At 40.8% G+C, this 21,901-nt stretch overlaps 1 protein-coding gene across 5 annotated transcripts in view; it reads right to left on the minus strand.

The window, feature by feature from the left end:
• Positions 1-3,508: 3,508 nt before the first annotated feature.
• Positions 3,509-21,901, minus strand: part of CCDC25 (coiled-coil domain containing 25) — a 41,805-nt gene continuing 23,412 nt past the window's right edge. For 2 of the 5 annotated variants that reach the window (XM_021942164.2, XM_021942166.2), the window contains 4 exons: positions 19,179-19,282; positions 18,762-18,964; positions 10,863-10,908; positions 3,509-6,702 (listed from right to left, as the gene is read on the minus strand). In XM_021942164.2, coding sequence (XP_021797856.1) covers positions 6,673-6,702; positions 10,863-10,908; positions 18,762-18,964; positions 19,179-19,282 — 383 coding nt within the window. In that variant the 3' untranslated portion in view covers positions 3,509-6,672. Of the gene's footprint in view, positions 6,703-10,862; positions 10,909-18,761; positions 18,965-19,178; positions 19,283-21,901 lie in introns of those variants that run through there. The other 3 variants (XM_021942163.2, XM_021942165.2, XM_017961883.3) reach the window with 2 other exon arrangements.

A 21,901-nucleotide genomic window follows, 5' to 3' on the forward strand; every position in this document is an offset into this window, starting at 1 on the left:
GACCTCCCGCTTTCTGTCCACCTGCCTCAAGCACCCGGGATGAGCTTGTGGCTTTCTTCTTTGAACCATTACAGAGCTCAGATTTTAAGCTGGATCAGAAAATTTTAACCTAAGAAACGGTAATTCACCCTGTAACTCGAACATCCAAATAGAGGCCCACTCAACGGTAGGGACACCAAGGGGCTCCTAATCTTGTTCTTCTTCATTTCTCAACTCATTATCTTCACCTCAGCCCCATAGTGCGGGAATGTGGTATTCTCTCTCGATTCTGAGCCCAGGATACAAAGCCAGAGAAGCTGGCCCCTCCCTCTAGCTAAGCACTTACTTCTGCCAGGCCTAGAAGCAGGCAGAATTCCCAAGTTCAGCTGAATCCAGAACAAGAGCTTCTGCCTTTGATTTTTTTTTTGTTGAAACCGGGTCTCACTCTGTCACTCATGCTGGAGTGCAGTGGTGAGATAATGGCTCACTGCAGCCTTGATCTCCCAGGCTCAAGCAATCCTCCCACCTCAGCCTCCTGAGTAGGTGGGACTATAAGGCAAGTGCCCACAACCTGGACTTTTTTTATTGTTTTATTTTTTGTAGAGATGGGGTTTTGCCATGTTGCCCAGGCTGGTCTTGAATTCCTGGACTCAAGTGATCAGCCCCTCTTGGCCTCCCAAAGTGCTGGGATTACAGGCATGAGTCCACTGCGCCTGGCTGCCTTTGATTTTTAAAAAGGTAACACTGATTGTCCCCAAGCAGGGGAACTGGAAACACTTTCACCCTATACCCTTTTATACCTTTTGATTTGCACCCTAAGTACCTATGCTTGTAGATTTTAAAAAATTAATTTTCCGAAAAGAAAAATTCTTCCTGACCTCAAAGCCCAGGAGATCTTTGGGGGCCACTCCTCCAGGACCTCCTGGGCTTTGGGGGCGTTAACAGAGGGCCTGAAGGGAGGTGGCAGCAGCTAAAATGAGGGGAGATTTGTGTGTTTTGTTTACCCGCTTTTATCTTTTTTTTTTTTTTTTTTTTTAAATAGAGACAGGGTCTCCCTGTCCCCCAGGCTGGAGTGCAATGGTGCTATCACAGCTCACTGCAGAATCAAACTCCTGGGCTCAAGCAATCCTCCCACCTTGGCCTCCTGAGTAGCTAGGACTATAGGAATGCCTAGCTAATTTTTATACTATTATTATTTTGTAGAGAGAGGGTCTCAACATCTTGCCCAAGCTGGTCTTGAACTCCTGTGTTCAAGTAATCCTCCCTCCTCGGCCTCCCAGTGTTGGGATTACAGGAGTGAGCACTGCACTCCTCCACCTCAGCTGCTGATGTACTGTTTCCACAGAAGTAAGGGAGACAAAAATTCCAAGTAATTGATGCTATTATTCTGGTTTTTTGTTTGTTTGTTTGTTTTGTTTTTTTAAACTATACCCCATTTCAGCAGTAATTGTTCTTTTAACTGAGGTTTTACTATGTTGCAAAGCCCCAATGGCTGGTTTTAAACATAGCAGGTAATTCTCTACCTTGGCAGAAAAGGACCCTGTGCCTCCTGCCCCCTTCTTGTTGAAAACACAAAACATTTTCTAAGAATAGGCACCAGTAAAGGTTTTTTGGGGGCTGGGCGCAATGGCTCACGCCTGTAATCCCAGCACTTTGGGAGGTCGAGGTGGGTGGATCACCTGAGGTCAGGAGTTCGAGACCAGCCTGGCCAACATGGCAAAACCCTGTCTCCACTAAAAATAAAAAAATTAGCCAGGTGTGATGGTGTGCACTTGTAGTCCCAGCTACTCAGGAGGCTGAGGCAGAAGAATCGCCTGGCGGGCAGAGATTGCAGTGAGCCAAGATCACACCATTGCACTCCAGCCTGGGCGACAGAGCAAGACTCTGTATATAAAAAAAAAAAAGGCTGTTTGGTAACCAGATTTAAGCTTTGTCTATTTCAGACCTTCCAACTGATTCCAAAGACTCTCCTAAAAGCAATTCCAGTTTTGAAATGTTATGTAAGTCTCACGGATGCAGAGTACATAAAATAAAATACAAACTTCAGAGTTTGGAAGGGCTATTACATGAAAATCAGGGCTTCACAGTGGAAGACGATTTTGGCAAGGCTAGGCTGGTTCCAGGGCACTGCACGGTGCCCCAAATATTTTCTTTTTCAGTCTGTGGTTTTAATCTGTTGACCCTGCACTGTGTCTTCACCAAGGGTCAAAAAGCTTCAAGTCTGACAGATCAGCCTTCACCACCTGAAAGATCCCAGTTCTCTTCTGAAATCATAAGCAAATGTTAGCCTTGTCTATGGAAAGCAAACTGCTGATGCAGAAACCAAAACACCAGCAGGAGCCCAGGCAGCTAAGGCCTCATCCAGGCAGGATGTGAAATGTCAGGCCATTTGTCTAATATTTTCACTGCAGTGGTTACTTGATGTTGGAACAAAGCACAACACTGACTTTGGAGAATTCCTTGGTTTTTTTTTTTTCAGCTTTAAATATTGGCATCCACTCACCAGGCTTGAGAACTAGAAAAGCTACATGGATTTCTAGAGTGAGCAACAATTTCCTCTGGCTGCCATTTCTTGCCAGGTTGGTGCCACTCAGCACACGCCAAGGGCAGAGACCAGCTTCTTGTTTCATCTGGCTATGGTGTAGACCTATAGTCACACCACTAAGGTAGAAAGCTCACAGCCCCTTCAATAACTGACACAATAATGAAATCAGAAAGATAAAACTAAACAATCCATTTAAGACAGAAAAAGAGGTATGTATAATCTAACAATAGACCCCAGTTAAAAGATGGCATTAGGTAGGTATTTGTATTGTCACTGCACTGCTAAGTCACCTAGTATATACACACATCTCTAAATTTTTCTGTATAAAAATTCTGGTTTCAAACTACATTCCTTATATAGACTAATTTACTTAAACATTTAAACCCCAGAACGCTAGCAGCTAAGGAAGTTAAAATCAATGGATGCTCTGACTAGAAATGTAAACCAAATGTGCTCTAGTAAACATTTAAGGATTCAAATATGCTTTTACAGCTGGGAGAAAAACTTATATGTTTGTGTGGCTCCTCTGAGCCTAAAACCTCCCTGCAAGCATTCTCACAATAGCATAAGCTCCATCAAAAAAAGAGGTGAAAATCTATCAACAGAACACAATCCACAGCCCTACAGTCATCCATGAAACCATCCAGAAAGTCTTCACATTTGCAGGCTCGCCTTGGCCAAAATTTCAGGCAGACCCCCCGGAATTTGGGGAGAGCAGAGGGTCAAGCTGTAAACTCCAAGTGCTAGTGTTCAAACACCGAGGTCTTTCAGCTCTTTCAATCCGCTTCCTGGAATTCTTGGGTGACCTTCCCTTTACTATGATTTGCTCCTCTCCTCCTGCTGTGACTGTGTGAAGGGCATCATCACATGGGGAGCAAGTACCTCTGTCTCCCCACTTGCCTGAAATAAGCAGGCACATCCCATCCGTGAGACTGGAACTTGCAGGAGAAAATGAGAAGTGAAATCTTTCACACACACACACAGTTCTACTCAAACTATAGGCTTTTATTATTGTATTTTACAGATCATTCATTCAGGACATGCTGCGTCTGGGGTTGGTATCGTCTCCCTTTTGAACGACAGAATGTGCATAAAAGTCTCTTGCCCACGCTGAACTCACACGTGCCTGGCAGGAAGGAGCTCTCACGAAGTGCCAGCTGGATGGGAGCTTGCCCGGGCAGCAGCAGTGCCGTCCTTGTTTCTGAGCTGCCACCTATTCACTGGAGTTAGGTGGGTCAAAGCTGAAATTTAGCTTGGAATTTAAGTTTCTAATTGTATACTTTTGGTTGTAGTCTGATTAGGTTTTAGTCTGCTTTAAAATCAAAAGGTCATCCAGTCACTCTAATATGATCATTTTGAATATGGAAATTTGTTATTCACATGCTGTACCTCAAATCAAAGAAAAAGCAGGCCTCAGTATCACGTGTCAGGAAAAATTAGAAAATTGTTCCTTTTCCATTTTGCCACTCTGCTCCGTTTTCCTCATAAACAGTTCCAGCTTGGAAAACAAGAACTTCCCCCTCTCAGACAGATGCAATAGTGAGAGGAAGGGCTTTGGTCTTAAACTAGAAGCTGCAGCTGAAACTCTCCCCGTCTAATCCTGCCGGCTGTGTGCATGGCTCACGCCATCTTTTCTGAGTGGGGAAAACCGCTGGCACTGAACAGCTGAAAGACTCGCTGCAATCTATGCTTCAAGAACAAGTGAAAGACAATACAACAAAACACATAGACACTGAAGAGATTCAACTAATGTCCATCACCTATTCTGCTAATGTCAGTGCTTTTCGATAAACTTCTCAACATCTGTGTTGGTAAACTTCTTAAGATTTGTTGTAGCCCAACCACGGTGACAAAGCTCCCCTGCCCATAAAGCCTAGACAAAAGTGGATAAGAAATATGAAGTCCAAAGCTATAGAAGACAGCAGTTAGGGAAGTAAACTAAACATGCCCCTCGCCTGCATGCTGATCAGAGTGGTGAAACTGAAGACAGTGTTGGCAAAGTGACTCAGACCCACAGCACAGATTTGATCAAGGGCACAGCTCATAAAAATAGCAACAATTTCGAATTCCCCTATCTAACGTTTAGGAAACAATCCAATAGCAAGAAATGAGAGCGGTTCAATGCCAACAGTTTGACCTGTGGGCGATCAACCTATAAGTCCTCAAAAGAAAACGTCCTCGCTTTCCCTGGGACCAGCAGAGATGGGGAAAAAAATAAAACACAGAGGCTGGGGAGTGGGGGCGTAGGAATCAACACAGATGAGGTTGGACAGTTACGAATTCAACAAGAGAATTCAGCAAAGAGACCTGGACATTTTAAACCAATGTAAGCTGAGAGTTAGGAAATGTTTAAAATTTGAGCCCCAGGACTTCTCATACTATAGTAAAAATATAGGTATTCTTCAAAGGCGCTATCTACACGTGTTGCAGTGTGAGGTACAAAGGAATTCTGGAGAAGCCGGACTCCTTGGAAGTATGGAAGGAGCACAGCTATGAATTCACAGTCAATCAAGAGTGTATCTGAGAAAGGACATCCCTTTGACCCAGTGAGCAGCTGGAAGAAAGAGGCATTTAGCAGAGGAGGAGAAAGATGATAGCCCCCTACAGAATCTGTCAGACTAAGCCTATGATGAATGAGGTTTTTTACAGTAAGATCACCCTCAAAATCAGCTTGTGGAATGGGGGCTACCCTTTTTATAGCAAATTCTAAGAATACATATATCAATGTCCTTCCAGATTAAAAAAATGATACTTTATTATAACTTTTAAAATTGCAGAACGTCAGACTGAATATCATGAGACACATAAACAAAACCACTCATCTCTAAAGTCATCTTCTATCACCTCTCAAAATTTGGCCAGTGAGTTATGCCTCCGTGAATTTTCCAGTTCAACCCCATTCACCAACGTGAAATAAATGGAAACACTAGCCTTTTGGTTTTGCCCACAGTTCCAAAGTGCTATTACAGGTGGAATATCTGCTGCAGGTCATTCTTGCTGCTGTGGGTGTGAGTAAAATATCCATCTCTTCGCCTCTGGTCCGGCAGGCTTTGTTCTCTTTCTCCTTGTTTTGTCTCCTTCTACAGGGGTTGCCTTACATACTGCAATCAAATCTTCTGCTCAGAATCACAACAGATAGCGAGTGGTTCACGTGAGAAGTAATGTTACATACTAAGTTACTGAATCTACAATGAGAAATTAACTCTGGGGTTACAACTCAAATATGACTTCAAGGTAAAGAAAATAATTACTTGGCTGGCTAGTGAAACGCTTAGTTCCTTCTAAAATCATAATTGCAATATGGACTTCTGTTTCACGCTGCATCCCAAGGCACAAATCAGGTAACCTACATCTCCCAAATGATCAACAGAGCACTCCATCCTATTTTACCCTCAATGCTGAGAAATTACTCCTGGGCCCAGAAGTTGTCGCATAGGTGGCTTGGGTTACTTGGTGCTCAGGCAACAACTGCCACAGGCCCCACCTTGATGAACACCACCAATTTCTTTAAATATGATGATACTAAGATGGCGGCCCCTGCTCAGAGGAAGCAAGGATATAAAAGCTGGGACAGACTGTTGAGGGTCACTACACTACAGACTCAGATGACACGATGGAACGTGAATACTGAAGCTTACAATCTTCTGAAAAATCTCTTTTTCAAAACCCATACGCCCTTTTTTCTAATCGGGAAATCAGGGACAGGGAAACATTCGCATAATTACCCACCAACATGTTCTTCTTAACAGAAGTGAAGATTATTTTAAGAATATGAAAAGTGTTTCAAGACATCTGTTTTCAGGGACAGACCAGAGCAACAGAAGTACTTTTCAGAGTTGGTTCATTTTAAAGTCTATCTCAAGAACAAGCCTGCTTGACACCAACCTGCTTTCACAAGGTACCAAGACATGTTCTGGCAAAAACATTTTCATGTTAGGTTATATGCTGTCAAGTTCAACTATTTTATACATATCTGATCCTTTTTTGTCAGCAAAAAAGGTACAATTTTTTTAAAACTCGAAAATCAATAATTTCTGGGTAAGATGAAGGTAGAATTTTGGTTGTATTTTATACTTCAGAACACAGATGAAACCAAAAGGTCTGCAATTGTCTCTACATTCACATCTTTCAAAGGTCCTTTTCTCCTTTTACATGAATTCATCTGAATCATTGCCATCCTGTAGGAAACAAAAAAATGAGACCATAAAAGCCTTGACAATAATTCAATATTTAAAATTTACAATTATCTTAATTAGCGAGCTGCCTTCTCATCTCAGTTGCTGAGTTCACAAGGTAAAATAATTAAATTCACTCATCACTTCTCCAACTTAAGTTGTCAGTTTCCTGAGATAGCTGAATTAACAGCTATATTCCATGAGGTGTCATTACATGGCCTGATTACACAGCAATAAGTGACCACTGATTTCTAAATAATGAAGTAAGTCCCACCTGACCTAGTACAGTGCAAAACAAATGTGACTGTAAGAAAACATGACACGTCCTTCAACAAATGTACCAAGCAAACACCACCTCAATATCCTCATGCCAGCAATTCTGCCAATATGCAAACTATTTCTGGCCTAAGTTCCAGTAATCTGAGCCTCAACATTGTCACAGATTTGGGACTTCACAACATGGCTCTGATTTCTTCTTCTTTTTTTAATAGGAAAGGCCATTAGGAAGTCAAACATAGGCTAGTTTACCAAGTTAGCTGGTTTGTGACATTTTTTAATTTAAAAAACCTGCATAACGGTATACAGCACAAAGGGACTGATTTCATTGCGTGGCTTATGAGCAAGTCCTGAAGGCCACACACAAAGGTAGAGCCCTGACTCCTTTTTGGACAACATTCACTAAGAGTGTGCATTCTGATTTGCTTGCCAATGTCACAATCTGAACACTCCACTTGTTTTATCTTCTTTCTCTTTCCCATTGCTTGACACCAGCATTGTTAGAGAAAGGGATCAGACTAAGGCTTATCTAAATGGCCCTTATTAAAGATGGTAGAGAAATACGATACGGGTAGAAAACATTAGTTCCTGTGAAGTCTGGTTTTAGCTCCAGCTTCACTTAGTGGTTTTCTCTGTGCTTCTCTTCCATTAGCATAATGAACAGAAGCCACGGTAAAAATGTCTTCGATAATTGTACAAAGAGCAGACTAATGACTGTGTTATATCCAGGCGCCAAGAGTATGATTGCCCTAGAGTCTTAATCTGAAATAAAAGCAGTAGCAATGTTTGAAAGAGTCATTTAGTATCTTCAAATGCCAGCTTTAGATCCCAAACACTGAAGATGAACAACTCAGTAAGACAGTCTGGGTTGTTATCAACGAGAGTTTAAGCCATTCCCTGTAAAGGCTGTGGGTTAGATGTGCAGAATTCCCACTTGTCTGGGGCTATGTTTTGGAATTACAGTAATTACTCTTCTTGATGAACCTGTATAAGCTAAATTAAAACTTAAGTCCTCTATTACATAAACACTTGCCCTTAACTGAAAAATCAACTGATCACGTTCTAAATTGGATCATAAAACATCTGTATTGCTTACACTTCTACACTGCTGGTGGGAATGTAAACTAGTACAGCCACTATGGAAAACAGCCTGGAGATTCCTTAAAGAACTAAAGTAGAACTACCATTTGATCCAGCAATCCCACTACTGGGTATCTACCCAGAGGAAAAGAAGTCATTATTCAAAAAAGATATTTGCACACACGTTTATAGTGGCACAATTCACAATTGCAAAATCGTGGAACCAACCCAAATGCCCATCAATGAATGAGTGGATAAAGAAACTGTGGTATATATGTACAAAGGAATACTATGCAGCCATAAAAAGGAATATATTAACAGTATCTGCAGTGACCTGGATGAGACTGGAGACTATTATTGTAAGTGAAGTAACTCAGGAATGGAAAACCAAACATTGTATGTTCTCACTGATATGTGGGAGCTAAGCTATGAGGATGCAAAGGCATAAGAATGATACAATGGACTTTGGGGAAGAGTGGGAGGGGGTAAGGGATAAAAGACTGCAAATATGGTACAGTGTATACTGCTCGGGTGATGGATGCACCAAAATCTCACAAATCACCACTAAAGAACTTACTCATGTAGCCAAATACCACCTGTACTCCAATAACTTATGAAAAACAAAACAAAACAAAACACAAACATCTGTATCCCTTAACAGAAGATGGTTACAAGGAGAATTAGTCTATTCTTTTAAAGTATGGAGAAAAACTATAAAAACATTTTCACTGAAAGAGAGAATAAAAACACCCAGTGCAAAACTTCCTTGGAATCTTGAACCTGATTCATACTTGGAGCTCAGGAGCAGGGGTTGCAAGCAACAGAGGGAGAGTAAGGGTAGAAAGGTTAGCAATCTTTTGGGCTACAAATTCAATTTCCTAGTCTTAGGACTTTTAACATCCATCACTGATCAGATGGTGTTTGTATATGTACGTATGTAGGTGGGTAGGTAGGTATGTATATGTGTGTGTGTATTTGTTTATTTCTCAACTCTAGAATGATATACAAACTTTAAAAATCCATAATGAGAATGAAATGACTAAGGTCATGAAATAATATGGGGGCTAGATTTCTGGTGGAAAGTAGCCTCTAAAATACAGAAAAGTTCAAAAAGCAAAATAAGCCCAACAATGACATCTGAGCTGTGGTATGTTCAAGACTACTGTTTAGCGATAAACTGTTCCAATAGTTTCAAGAAATCTGAAATTAGCTTCCAGAAAGGATTAAACACATCTCATCTTTTCATAATGATACTCTGGAAAAATAGCAACCAAAGACTATATGAACAAGGGATAAAAATATGACTATTTACAGAGTAGGTCAAGGAAGACTTTCACATCGATGTGTCTTTGCTTCAATTCTGAAGCAGCCCTGTGGAATAATATGTCTCCAGTTTACTGATGATCAATACTCCCTCAGAGAGTTTAAATGACCCAACCACTGTGACAAAGCTCCCTTGTCCAAGGGATTTTTAATCCCTCACGATTAGCAAATGATAGTTAAGTCTCTGAACTTCAAATTCAAAGCTCTATTTAATTTAATAATGCTATTCTGGAATTTTTCAGGAATAAATTATAAAGAAACGTCTCCGATTCATAAAGGAGCCTCATAAATTTAGTTCTTCATAGATATGGGATTAAGAATGTTGTTCTTACAAATTTTTAGAAGCATATGTAGATATAAACAAGATGTAAAATCCTATTACTTCTAATTCATGCATTAAATCTGGGGTTTGACTAGATGACTTATAAGGGATCTTAAATTCTGTTACAGTTGGCCCTTGATTTCTTTATCTGTGAATTCAACCAACCTCAGCTCAAAAATATTTAGAGGAAAAAAACAATTTAAAAAATACAATTAAAATAATATAAATTTTAAAAATACAGTGTAAGAACTATTTACATAGCATTTACACTATTTAGGTATTATAAGTAATCTAGAGATAAAGTATATGGAAGGATGTGCATAGGTTATATGCAAATACTACTCCATTTTACACAAGCGACTCAAGCATCCTAGGATTTTGGTAGCTTCAGGAAGTCCTGGAACCAATCCCCCACAAATACTGAGGGATGACTATATTTTTTAACTATACTATAAAACATGCAAAATCCCAAATATATCCACCCAGTTTCCATTTTTTGCAGACTGCTCAATAGCAGCTAAATTGTGCTATCTCTAGGTACTTCAAGACAAATTTTGGGAAAGACAGCCTCAAGGACAACAATTCTCCGACACAGTTCCAGTCAAATAATTAGATGCGATGTTAAAAAGATCCTTTCAGTACTGTGTCATAGGTCACCATCCGTTTTTATCCCAGGTCCTAAGGAACATGAAAACAACCAATTTTGTCACTTAGGCTTCACTTAGTCACATAAGATCTTAGGGTAAGTACTTTTATTTTAATTGAAGGTGATAATTTTGTTCTCACTCAATTATAATATGGACTCTACAGTCACAGTGATATAGAACACTAATAAATGAAGGCACTTTTGCATGCCTGCAACCAGAAAAGAGGGGAAATTGAATAAAGTCCTGTAAATATAAAATGAATAGACCTGTATTCCACAGTAGACAAGCTCTGACAATCTCCTTCCCTGAGATGAGCTACTTAACAACACACATGAGGAAGTCCACAGGGAAGGAGGCGCAATGCCTAACACACTCTAGCCTGAGTGGTGTCCTGGTTGCCAAATCACAGTCACCTATTTGCAACATGTAAGGCAATAATGGCCAGTAACACAATTATTAAAAACCCTTAGTGAATTATTTCAAGGCAAACATTCATGCAAACCACCTGAACATACCTGATTTGAAGACATATTTTCAACTTTCATTAGTGATGAATAGCTCCTAGAAGGAAAAAAAAAAACACACACACATACATTTAAAATATGGTGATCCAGTCAACAAATATTTGATGAACATTTCCTGTGTATCCAGCACTGCTCAGGGGCTTTAGAAGAACCGCAAGAGCTATTAGATATAATCTCTGAGCTCAAGGAGATTGTAACGTTCAAAGGATACATATTTATAAACAATAAAAAAGATGTGCACAGCACTTAATAGTTTACAAAGTGCTTTCTCCCACTTGTTTCATGTCACCACCTCCACAATAACTTGGCGAGACAGGTGGCATTATTCCTACTTTTTAGATGGGGAAATTCACCTACGGCAAAGATCTGATATGATTCACTGCTTAGGTATATAGCTCAGACTGTAAATGCTACAGGAATTCAAAGGAGGAAACACATCAGTGTGGGCAGGAGCTGTCAGGGCACCCTTCACAGACAAGGGAGAACCCAAATCAAGCCAATCAAGTGGGCAGGATGAGTGAGGGGGCATTTCAGATCCAGAGAGCGGGATGAGCAAAGAGACAGAGATGGTATCTATATGACTTGCTGAAGATCCAGCTAACTCGGGCAGGTTCTCAAAGTAAAGTAATGGGAAATCAGGCTGGATGTGGGGTCCAATTATGTTGTCTTGATTGCATGACTGAACACAATGTGTTCAGCAAGAAGCCATAATACACAACTGTGTAAAGCCATAATGAGGTTCGATGGGTATTTATTAAATATCCATGATGCATAAGACCCTGTGCTAAGCCTGGGTGGAGGGTCGGATGAGAAGAAAACAGAAAATGATGACTAACACAAAGCCTGGACCCACAGAACTTACTAGGAGGGGAAATAAGACTTATTCATCAATAACTACAGTGAAAAGTACTATTAAAGAATACACGGCTGGGGGCAGTGGCTCACTGTGTAATCCAGGCACTTTGGGAGGCTGACACGGGAAGATCACGAAGTCAGGAGTTTGAAAGCAGCCTGACCAACATGGTGAAACCCCATCTCTACTAAAAATACAAAAATCAGCCAAGTGTGGTGGCGTGCGCCTGTAATCCCAGCTACTCAGGAGGCTGAGGCAGGAGAATCACTTGAACCCGGAAGGCAGAGGTTGCAGTGAGCTGAGATCGCACCACTGCACTCCAGAATGAGCAATAGAGCAAGACTCCATCTCAAAAACAACAACAACAACAACAACAAATACACAAAGAGACAAAGGAAAGTGAGACTACATAATACCAATGTTTTGAAAAGAATAGTCTGTAGCAAACAAGAGTAGAGAGAGGAGAGAAGTGGTCAAGGCAAGAAGGTCCATTCAAAATAACAGTATTTACCATTTACTAGGTGTCCTTTATTTGGTAAGAACTGTAGAAAGCGCTTTCTACATAAATTACTGCTAACCTCTACAACCACCTAATAGGTCAAGGAGTATTTTAAGCCCACTGTACAAAATAAGAAAGCAGAGTCAGGGTGGTTAAGTACATTGTCCAAGGTCTTAGAGATAAGAAGATATGCCAGCTTTTGAACCCAGGTCTGACTCCTAAGCCCACACTCTTACCAGGCCACAGCTTACTGCAATACCCCAATTTGAGGGCATGAATCCCTGCAGTCAACAGCTGTAATGGTAAGACGGAATACAGAGAAGAAACAACAATGACATCAAGGTTTGTTGCTTGGGTGATTTGAAAAAATTAAGAGAAATGGGAAAATGTTGCAAAGAAGATGTGCCTGGTTTGAGACACGCTGCATCTGAAGTCACAGTGAGACACCCAAGTAAATATGAACTGTAGAAACTGAAAACTGAAGACCAGTGGGAAGGAGAAATGTCACAGTCAAAGATAATGAGTTGGGAGACACCGGAGGGAGAGACCAGGAAGACTTTCCCTCTGGAGAGACCTGCAAGCTTGTAAGAGTAAGTGGTATCCCCAAGGAATTAAAAACAAAAAGAACAACAACAACAACAAAACACCAGACAAGATCAACGGGTTGCATGAGCGGGAGGAGAAAGACATGTTGATGAAACGAAAGTGGTGAGAGCAGAGAATGTCAATCCTGACTGCATCTGAAAATCACTCGTGAAGATTTAAATGGATCCATATGCCCAGTTGTGGGGATCTACCCAGGCTGAAGAATCACTGGGTCAGAATTGCCATCTATGCGATAATGAGGCACAAATTCACTTTTCTTGGGCCAGGAGCAGTGGCTCACGCCTGTAATCCCAGCACTTTGGGAGGCTGAGGCATGCAGATCACTTAAGGTCAGGAGTTCAAGGCCAGCCTAGCCAACATGGTGAAACCCTGTCTTTACTAAAAATATAAAAATTAGCTGGGCGTGGTGGTGCATGCCTGTAATCTCAGCTCTCCAGGAAACTGGAGCAGGAGAATCACTTGAACCCAGGAGGTGGAGGTTGCAGTGAGCCGAGATGGTGCCACTGCACTCCAGCCTAGGTCACAGAGTGAGACTCAGTCTCAAAAACAAAACAAAACAAAACAAACAAAAAAAACAAACAAAAACAAATTTACCTTTTTTTTAGTTTCCTCTGAGCTCCATTTCCATTAGTCCAACTACCTCCCTGACATCTTTTTGGAGATCTCAAGGGTATTTTCAGATTCCTATGTCCCTATCCAACTCATGGTCTTCCCCCTACCAAACCAGTTTAGTTCTTTTCCAGTGTTCCCCAGCTCAAAGAATGGCATCACTATCCATTTCATTTCCAACTGGAAACCTAGGAGTTCCATTCTTAGCCCCCTTTTCCCTGCCCTTCACCTCAATCCAAACTATCATCAAATCCTAATGTTTTACCTAGAAAATTATCTCTCATTGATCCACTTCTCTCCACCCCAAGTCACCACCATATTCTAAGCTACCATCATCTGTGATGTGGAATGCTCTTAACCTAGTCACACCCACTCCGGTTCCCTTTACAATCAGGTCAGCAAAGTGACCTTCTCAAAACACAAGCTTCATTGTATTAACCCTTGCTTAAAACCTTTTGATGGCTTCACAGTGCTCTTAGGATGAAGACAAACACGGCCAGCAAGGCCTGCGTAGACTGGCCCCTTGATCCAAGTGCCCTCTCATCCCTGCTGCTTTAGACATTTGGGACTTTAGTCCTGCATTTTGCCTTGCTGTCCCATACAAGGTCTTTGCATAGATAGTTCCCTCTGCTTTAGAGCACTCCTTCCAACTCTTTAGCTATCAGAGTTTTGATCTTAACTTCAAGACCACCATATCAGGGGACAAGTGTGGTGGCTCATGCCTTTAATCCCAGCATTTTGGGAGGCTGAGGCAGGAGGATCACTTGAGCTCAGGAGTTTGAGATCTGCCTGGGCAATATAGCAAGACCCCATCTCTACAAAAAATAAGGATATTAGCTGGGCATGGTGGTGTGAGCCTGTAGTCCCAGCTACCAAGGAGGCTGAGGTGGGAGGATCACTTGAGCTCAGGAGTTTGAGATCAGCCTGGGCAACATAGCAAGACCCCACCTCTACAAAAAATAAGGATATTAGCTGGGCATGGTGGTGTGAGCTTGTAGTCTCAGCTACTAAGGAGGCTGAGGTAGGAGGATCACTTGAGCCCAGGGATTGGAGGCTGTAGTGAGCTACGATGGCACCCTGGCATTTCAGCCTGGGATACATTTGGCATGTGTTTAACAGAAAGAGACATACCAATTGTTTCTAGTTTTCTGAATCCATGGAGATTATTAAAATATACAAGTGATTAGCAACCGCTTAGAAAGTGGGACTAATTAAACTTTTGAAGCAAAAATTGTATTCAATGAGACTGAGAATTATTTCCCCTCAGTTAAATACGAATATTTTATATGTTGAGGATGCTATGGGAGAAAGCCCAGAAGATACAAAAACTGTGTTTTGCTTTTTAAGTTTTGTTTAAATACAATTTCTGAAACTCATAAAATCATACGAATGCCCTAAATTTTAGTAGCATGCAGTTTAACGTGAATTATGCCATATATAAGTTACTTGGTTTTTATTGAATAAAAATTACTTTAAAATTGAAACATAAAAGGAATCACCATACCAGGGAAGCTAATCTTAGTACATTCATGATGTACGACTAGTCACTCACTGCATAGACAAAGCACTCTGTCACCTGTAAGGGGACGCAAGGATGCACGAATGTTTCCCTGAAGGAGCTCACAGGTAACACGAGGAGGCACAGCACACAGTGTTATTTACAGTAGAAGGCAGTGGCAATGTGTATAAGATAAACAAAAAGAGGTACAAAGAAGTCGGTTCTTCATGAGACTGTCACCCATTTAATTAAGTTAATGGTTTCACCATTTCCTCTCCTACATGTTACTTCATTCATCCTGTAAGTCTACCTTTTCCCAATATTCCACAAAACCTATAAAGGCTCTTTATCACTTACAACATGAAATTCTGGACCAAAGGAAACCTTTAAGTCACTCTACAATATACCGAATTTTTCATTCTTTCACTTGCCTACGTGTGACCTTGACTCTGGCCTTGCCGGTTTGTTCATTCCTTGCCTCAAAGGAAGCATGATACAGACTATCGGCTTCAGGATTAGACTTGAGTTTGGATTCCTGCTTTGTCAGTTACGGGCTAAAATCTTTCCACATTATCCTCCATGCTGAAGTAAGCTTTGCCTGAAAATCAAGTTCATGTCAATGTTCAAACTGATGATACATTTTCTGACTTACCATTTCACCTGGGTCTTGTACTTCTCTCAATCCAATTACCTGAGCTGTGGGTTCCAATTCTGATCTCCCAGTCTCTATCACAACTTTTTATTTTTATTTTTTGAGACAGAATCTAGCTCTGTCACCCAGGATGGAATGCAGTAAGCTCACTGCAGCTTCAGCCAACAAGTCTCAAGCAATCCTCCCACCTCAGCCTCCAGAGTGGCTGCGACTATAGGCTTGTACCACCACGCCTGGCTAATTATTTTATTTTTTGCAGAGACAGAGTCTAATTTTGTTGCCCAGGCTGGTCTCAAACTCCCAGACTCAAGCAATCCTTCTGCGTCAGCCTCCCAAAGTGCTGGGATTATAGGCATAAAACACTTTGCCCGGCCCCATCTCAACTTTTAAATATCCCTCTCTCAGGTAGCCATAGTCCTTACTCTTTGTTTTGACTGCCTTAACCTCTCATCTGTTACTCACCCATCCTCTATTTATGATGCTTCCCTGACTATTGCTTATTTCTTCTGGTTTCGACATCTACATGGGTTGACTTAATTTTGATGTAATAAATGTTTGGTTCAGTAACATAAAAAGCCAAATAAAAGAATGCAAAATTAAAAGACGGTAATAGACATAGATTTCTATATCTTGGGTGGAAGATTCAAAGACAGAAAATTAAAATGATGCTAGCACTGCAAAATGTAAAAACAGATTACAAAACAAGTCAGGAGCTTAGAGCCTATTGCCGGAATTTCACAGAAGCTGCGGAACACAGCAAACAGTAGCTCCGGATGTGCCAAGCAAACCCTTGCAATGTCACCGCGTCCCATTCCCGGCACTGCAGCCCTGTGCCACGTTCTTCTATCTTCTGCAGCATGTGACAGAAAGTTGTCTGTGTGGCATATGGTTAATGGAAATAAACATAGCGATTGTTTTTGGTTTTCTGAGATCCATGGAGATTATTAAAAAATACAAATGACTAGTGACAACTTAGAAAGTGGGACTGATTAAATTTTTGAAGCAAAAATCTTATATTCAGTAAGATTGAGTTTTCCCTTCAGTTAAAAGGAGTGTTTTATATGTCGATGACACTATGGAAAAAAACCCAGAAGATCTGAAACTGTGTTTTGGTGGACAAATTTTGTTTAAATGCTTGTAATTTTTGAAACTCATAAAATCACATAAATGTCCTAAATTTTAGTAGCATGCAGTTTAATTTGAATTATGACATCTATAAATTACTTGACTGATTTAAATTGAATAAAAATTACTTTAAAATTGAATAAGTTGAACAGAGGGCAGAAGAGTATAGTAAGTAATATGTGTAGGTTTGAGAATCAGACTGAGACTAAGTAGCCACATGAGCTTGTAGCAAGTTTCTTGATTGCTTCTCAGGCTCAGTTTCCTCTTCTATAAGATGCAGATAAAAATCTGCTATGGCTATTGTTAGCATTAAATGAGAGAATGCAGTAAACCACTTCGCAGTGCAGTGTTTGGCAGAGGGAAAATGTTCAGAAGGGTTAGCTATTCTTCCTTATTCAATGTTATAAGTAAATTAGGTGATCTTATGTTCCCAATATGATGTTCCATCATGTTTCTAAACAAAATTATGTTCGATTCATACAAAGGGCACTAAAAGGCATGTTTTCAATTTCCCCCCACTCCAAACTCAAAACAAAAAAGAATTAACTACTCTAAATCCTGCATCACTCAGAATTCCACACATTTTACCTCACTGATGGCGTTAATACCGTTTCTTTCACTTCAAACACAAAGCAGATTCACAATTCTAGGCCATATCAAATATTTAAACATATATGTTAGTTGGCCTCATATTAGCAGATTGTAATTCAGGGTAACGTTTCTGAAGCTCTCCATATGAACACTGTATTTTAAATGAAGCTACTAAGCCTGTTTTAGCAGAACCCCAACCAGAAACACGTGCATGTGAATAATAAATAACAGTATGTGTTCATTATACCTACATTCTGACCCAACAATCTTTCTAAGAATCCACGGCATTCCAACGAAACTGGGTTAGGACGTGCCCACGCAACATGTTTCTGATTCCACACCATTTCCAAAGGCAATATATGTTATCAGTAACCCTTTTTTCTTTTTGGTATATGTATTGCAAATAACAAATCATGGAAAAATCTAGGAGTTCTGTGATGAGAATTTGCAGGATTAATTTCGTTTAATTAGAACAACTAGGGGCCCTTCGGGTACAGCACTGTATGGCAGAACATCCACATTCTAGTTTCTAGAACCTATAAATATGTTATCTTCTATGGCAAAGTAGACTTTGCCGATGTCATTAGTTAAGGACCTTAAAATGGAGAGATCATCCTGAATTATCTGGATTAACCCAATCTAATCACACTGTTCCTTAAAAGCAGAGAAGGCAGTGGTCAGACAGGGGACTGTGACTATGGAAAGCTTTGGAGAAGGAGCCACAAGCCAAGAAATGTGGGTGCCTCTCAAAGTTGAAAGGAAAGATTCTCCCCTAGTGCCTCCAGACACTTTGATTTTAGCCCAGTGAGAATACTACCGGACTTCCAATCTTCAGACAATAAATCTGTGTTGTTTTAAGCTACTACATTTGTGGCAATTGGTTTCAATGGCAATAGAAGACTAACAATCATTATTGTCATGGCTTCATTAGAATTCATGTCTTCATTAGAATTTCAGGAGCCAAATTGTACTTGAAATATTTAGCTGTTTAAAAAGGTAGTGCTTTGAAACAGGCCTTACCACATTACTTTAAACTTTCAAAACGTAGAAAAAGAGTTTTAAAAACAGCTTTGAGAATTACTAGCATTGGTTTTTAGAGCCAACACAACTTTATTTAAATAGCACAGCTAGTCAATAGTAAACCCCTCCCAAAGCACCTTTTCCTTTCCAGAAGAACTTTACAAACCAAACCAAACTAGGGATAACCTATGAAGGTTTCTCTATGAATAAAATTAGTTATTTTATTTCATCCACTTTCATATCCTGCCGCCATAAACAAGCAATTCTTTTAACCAACACATTAATATAAATGCCTTTTTTAAAAAACTGATTCAAGGTTCTGAGCTTGTTACATGTCCCTCCTTCTACCAATATATCATTTTTAATGGCTAATACATGATTAAAATAATCAGGGAATAATCTTTGAGGCCAGTCTCAATGCCACAGCTCCGACATACCTAAGTTCATCCATTTCCCTCTTCTTCTTCATTTCTTCTTTTTCTCTCCTTTTCATTTCCTGAATTTGGGCTTTTTTCTCATTCCTCTCTTCACGATCTCTGCATTCTTTCTCTGCTGCTAGGTCTGGGAACCGCTCCACTTTGGTCTTTTCTAATCGGTTCAGGATCTCATTTACTTTCTTCTCCACTGTCACAATTTTTACCTTTAAGGGAGATAGGAGAAAAGATATTGCATCTTTTTGTTTTTTTCTCCCAGAAGAGGGGTGAGGCTTTCCAGGGGTTTAGCAACCCAGTTTAATTCCCTTTAGAAAACACACATCATGCTCAGCCCTCAACAACAATGGTGTCAGACAGAAAAGATAGGATACTCCATTCAGTATCAGGGCTCCGCCTCCTTCAGTGGCACAAAACACTTACATCCTTCTGCCTGTGAAAGCCTATCTGCCCCACATCCATGTCAGCTGTTTTCTTCAGGTTAGACCACGGCGTATATACCACATTAACGTTGTTCATCTTGCAGCCTGCCAAGAGAGACTGTCTTCAACATGCAGGCAGGATGAGACTGAGCAATGTGTTCCCTTACCCACTGGCAAACTGCCATAAGCCGACAAGGGAAACGGCTTAGAATGAACAGGCCACCCATTGTTTTAAACCACCAATACTTTTTCAGAACCACCCACAAAAGGCAAATGGTAAAGCTGACAAAATTCAGACGGAAGTATTACTATGGCAAGTAGGGGTCCATGGATTAGCTTCAGGGACTTCTGAGGACTCTCTAACATTGGATGCAAAATGTATCATTGTGGTTTTTTTTGAGAGAAAAGGACTGAATACGTTTCCTCAGATTCTCAAAGGACTCCTTGACTCTGAAGGTTAAGCAGCACTGGAAAGCCATGGCCTGGGACTCGCAAGCCCTGGACTCTAGCCGGGACTACCATGAGCTACCCAAGTCCCTCTGGAGAAGTCCCCCGGCCCTCTGAATCGCATATGAAATGTGAGGAAATTGGACTAGTTGAATAGATTTTTTGCTTATATTTTCTTTCAGCAGTGGAACCCTTTTACTAAAGAAAATACAGAAGTCATCAGAGCAGAGGCACTCTGGATGGGAGGAGTGCCAGGTGCCCTGTTCACTCCTCCTCCTACCCCTTCCACCACCTCCTCCACCACTCATGCCCTCTACCCCCAATACCCTCCCTGGCGGCTCTGGAAATCGCAGTTTAATCACTAGTCTGATGCTCTCTCTGGTCCTTTCAAATTAGATGGCAAGAGATTTCAATGCTTATTAAATCCCCATGTACACTGTAAAAAGCTGGAAGACGACTTTACCCAAGTGTTCAAGGTTAACACCACCAAAAATGGCACAAAATGACATCATGTGCTGCCTGACTATAATGTGCAAAACTTCACTTATGTAATATTTCTGCCCCAAAGTGCATGATGGGATTCTAATCCAGAGGAAGCGTCAGACAAACCCCAACTGTGGGTTAGTAATCCCATTACTACAACTGGTCTGCACTCTTCGAAAAACAAAGCAGCATTTCTGGATTAAAGGAGACTAAATACAGCACAAGTAAATACAGCACATGGCCCTGGATCCAAAAAAAAGAAAAAGCTATAAAGAAACAGTAGTGGGACAAGTGGCAAAACTTAAATATGGACTGTATATCAGAACACAGTATTCTATCCATGTTAAACTTCCTGAATTTTACCACTGTAATGCAGTTATTTAAGACAATGTCCGTGTTCTCCAGAGAAACATGTTCAAGGGTCATGATATCTACAATTTCCCTTCAGATGGTTCAGCTAAAAAGGTTAATGAGTATGCTATATATAAAGCAAATAAATATGGAAAAATTTAAAAATTGATGAATCTAAGTGAATGGTATATGGTAGCTGTACTATTCTTGCAACTTTTCTGTATATCTGAAAGTTTTTTCAAAATAAAATTTCTTTAGAAAATCTCCATGTGCAAGGCACTGTGGGGGATACAAACATGATTAGACAATGACTCCTGCTCTCCACGACTCTAACGGAGCAGGGCAAGCACATAAATAACTTGGATTAAAAGGAGAACTGATCAAATGCTGTTGGAAAGGTAGAGGAAAGTGCTGAGACAGCACAGAGAAAGTGGGGCCACTCACAGCTGAAGAAGGAAAAGCCTCCATCGAGGAGGCTCACAGAGCTCAGGGGTTATGCCAGAAGACTTGAGCCAAATGGGGTGACATCAAATCCAGTCTCTACTGCACTTTAGACCTCTAAGACCTTGAAGAAGTTCCTTAATTCTCTTTAAGATCAGTGTCCTCCTCTATAAAATGAAAATAATATCTAACTCAACAGGGTGGATAATTTGTACTTAGCACAGGGCCAGGCATGTAATTAATGTTTCATCAATGTTAGCAATTACTACCACCACTATACCTACTATGTGGACCTTGAACCTTAGCTTGCATCTGGACTCTGATGACTGACAAGGACAAACCTGAAGGCAGAGGGAACAATACAAGCCGGGTGCAAGGTCAGAAAACAGCAAATATTGGCTTTGGCTGTAGGGTGAAATACGTGAAGGAAAAGAAGTCCGCAGTCAAATCGGAGATGCTTAAATACCAACTTCAGAAGTCCGGACTGAACAGTTTAGGCCGAGGGGAGTCAAGAAAGTTTCTAAACTTTTAAAAGTTTAATCTGGAAAGATTCATTGGGTGAACAAAGAACAGGCTGACCTAAGATTCTAGACCTATGACCCAGAACAGGCTGATTCTACAGTGATGAACGAGTTTACCCCCAATGTCCTTGGTTCTGATCACTGCAGGTGGTCAACCAGGGGAAAATTTTGTCCCTACAAAGTGCCACAAGCGGAGTGTCCTCTAGAAATCTCAGAGCAAAGACCGTTTTCTCCACGCCTTAGCACAGTATCTTCTACTGACTCACAAGAGCAAGACCCTTGGGCTTAGCTCCTTATTTGCTAGCCGAGCTATCGTCGCAGAAGGCTGAAGAGGAGAGAAAGAGTAATTCAAGGTCATGACTCTTTGCTCCTCTTTGTTTTCTCTAGAACTAGTAAACTAAGAAGAGATTAAGAAGAAAGCAGCTGGGCCAAGAATAAGGCCTCCAAAGCTCTTTTGACAAAGGCATGTCTGCTAGCCAGG

The sequence above is a fragment of the Papio anubis genome, chromosome 8, assembly GCF_008728515.1.
Source record: "Papio anubis isolate 15944 chromosome 8, Panubis1.0, whole genome shotgun sequence".
Taxonomy (NCBI): Eukaryota; Metazoa; Chordata; class Mammalia; order Primates; family Cercopithecidae; genus Papio; species Papio anubis.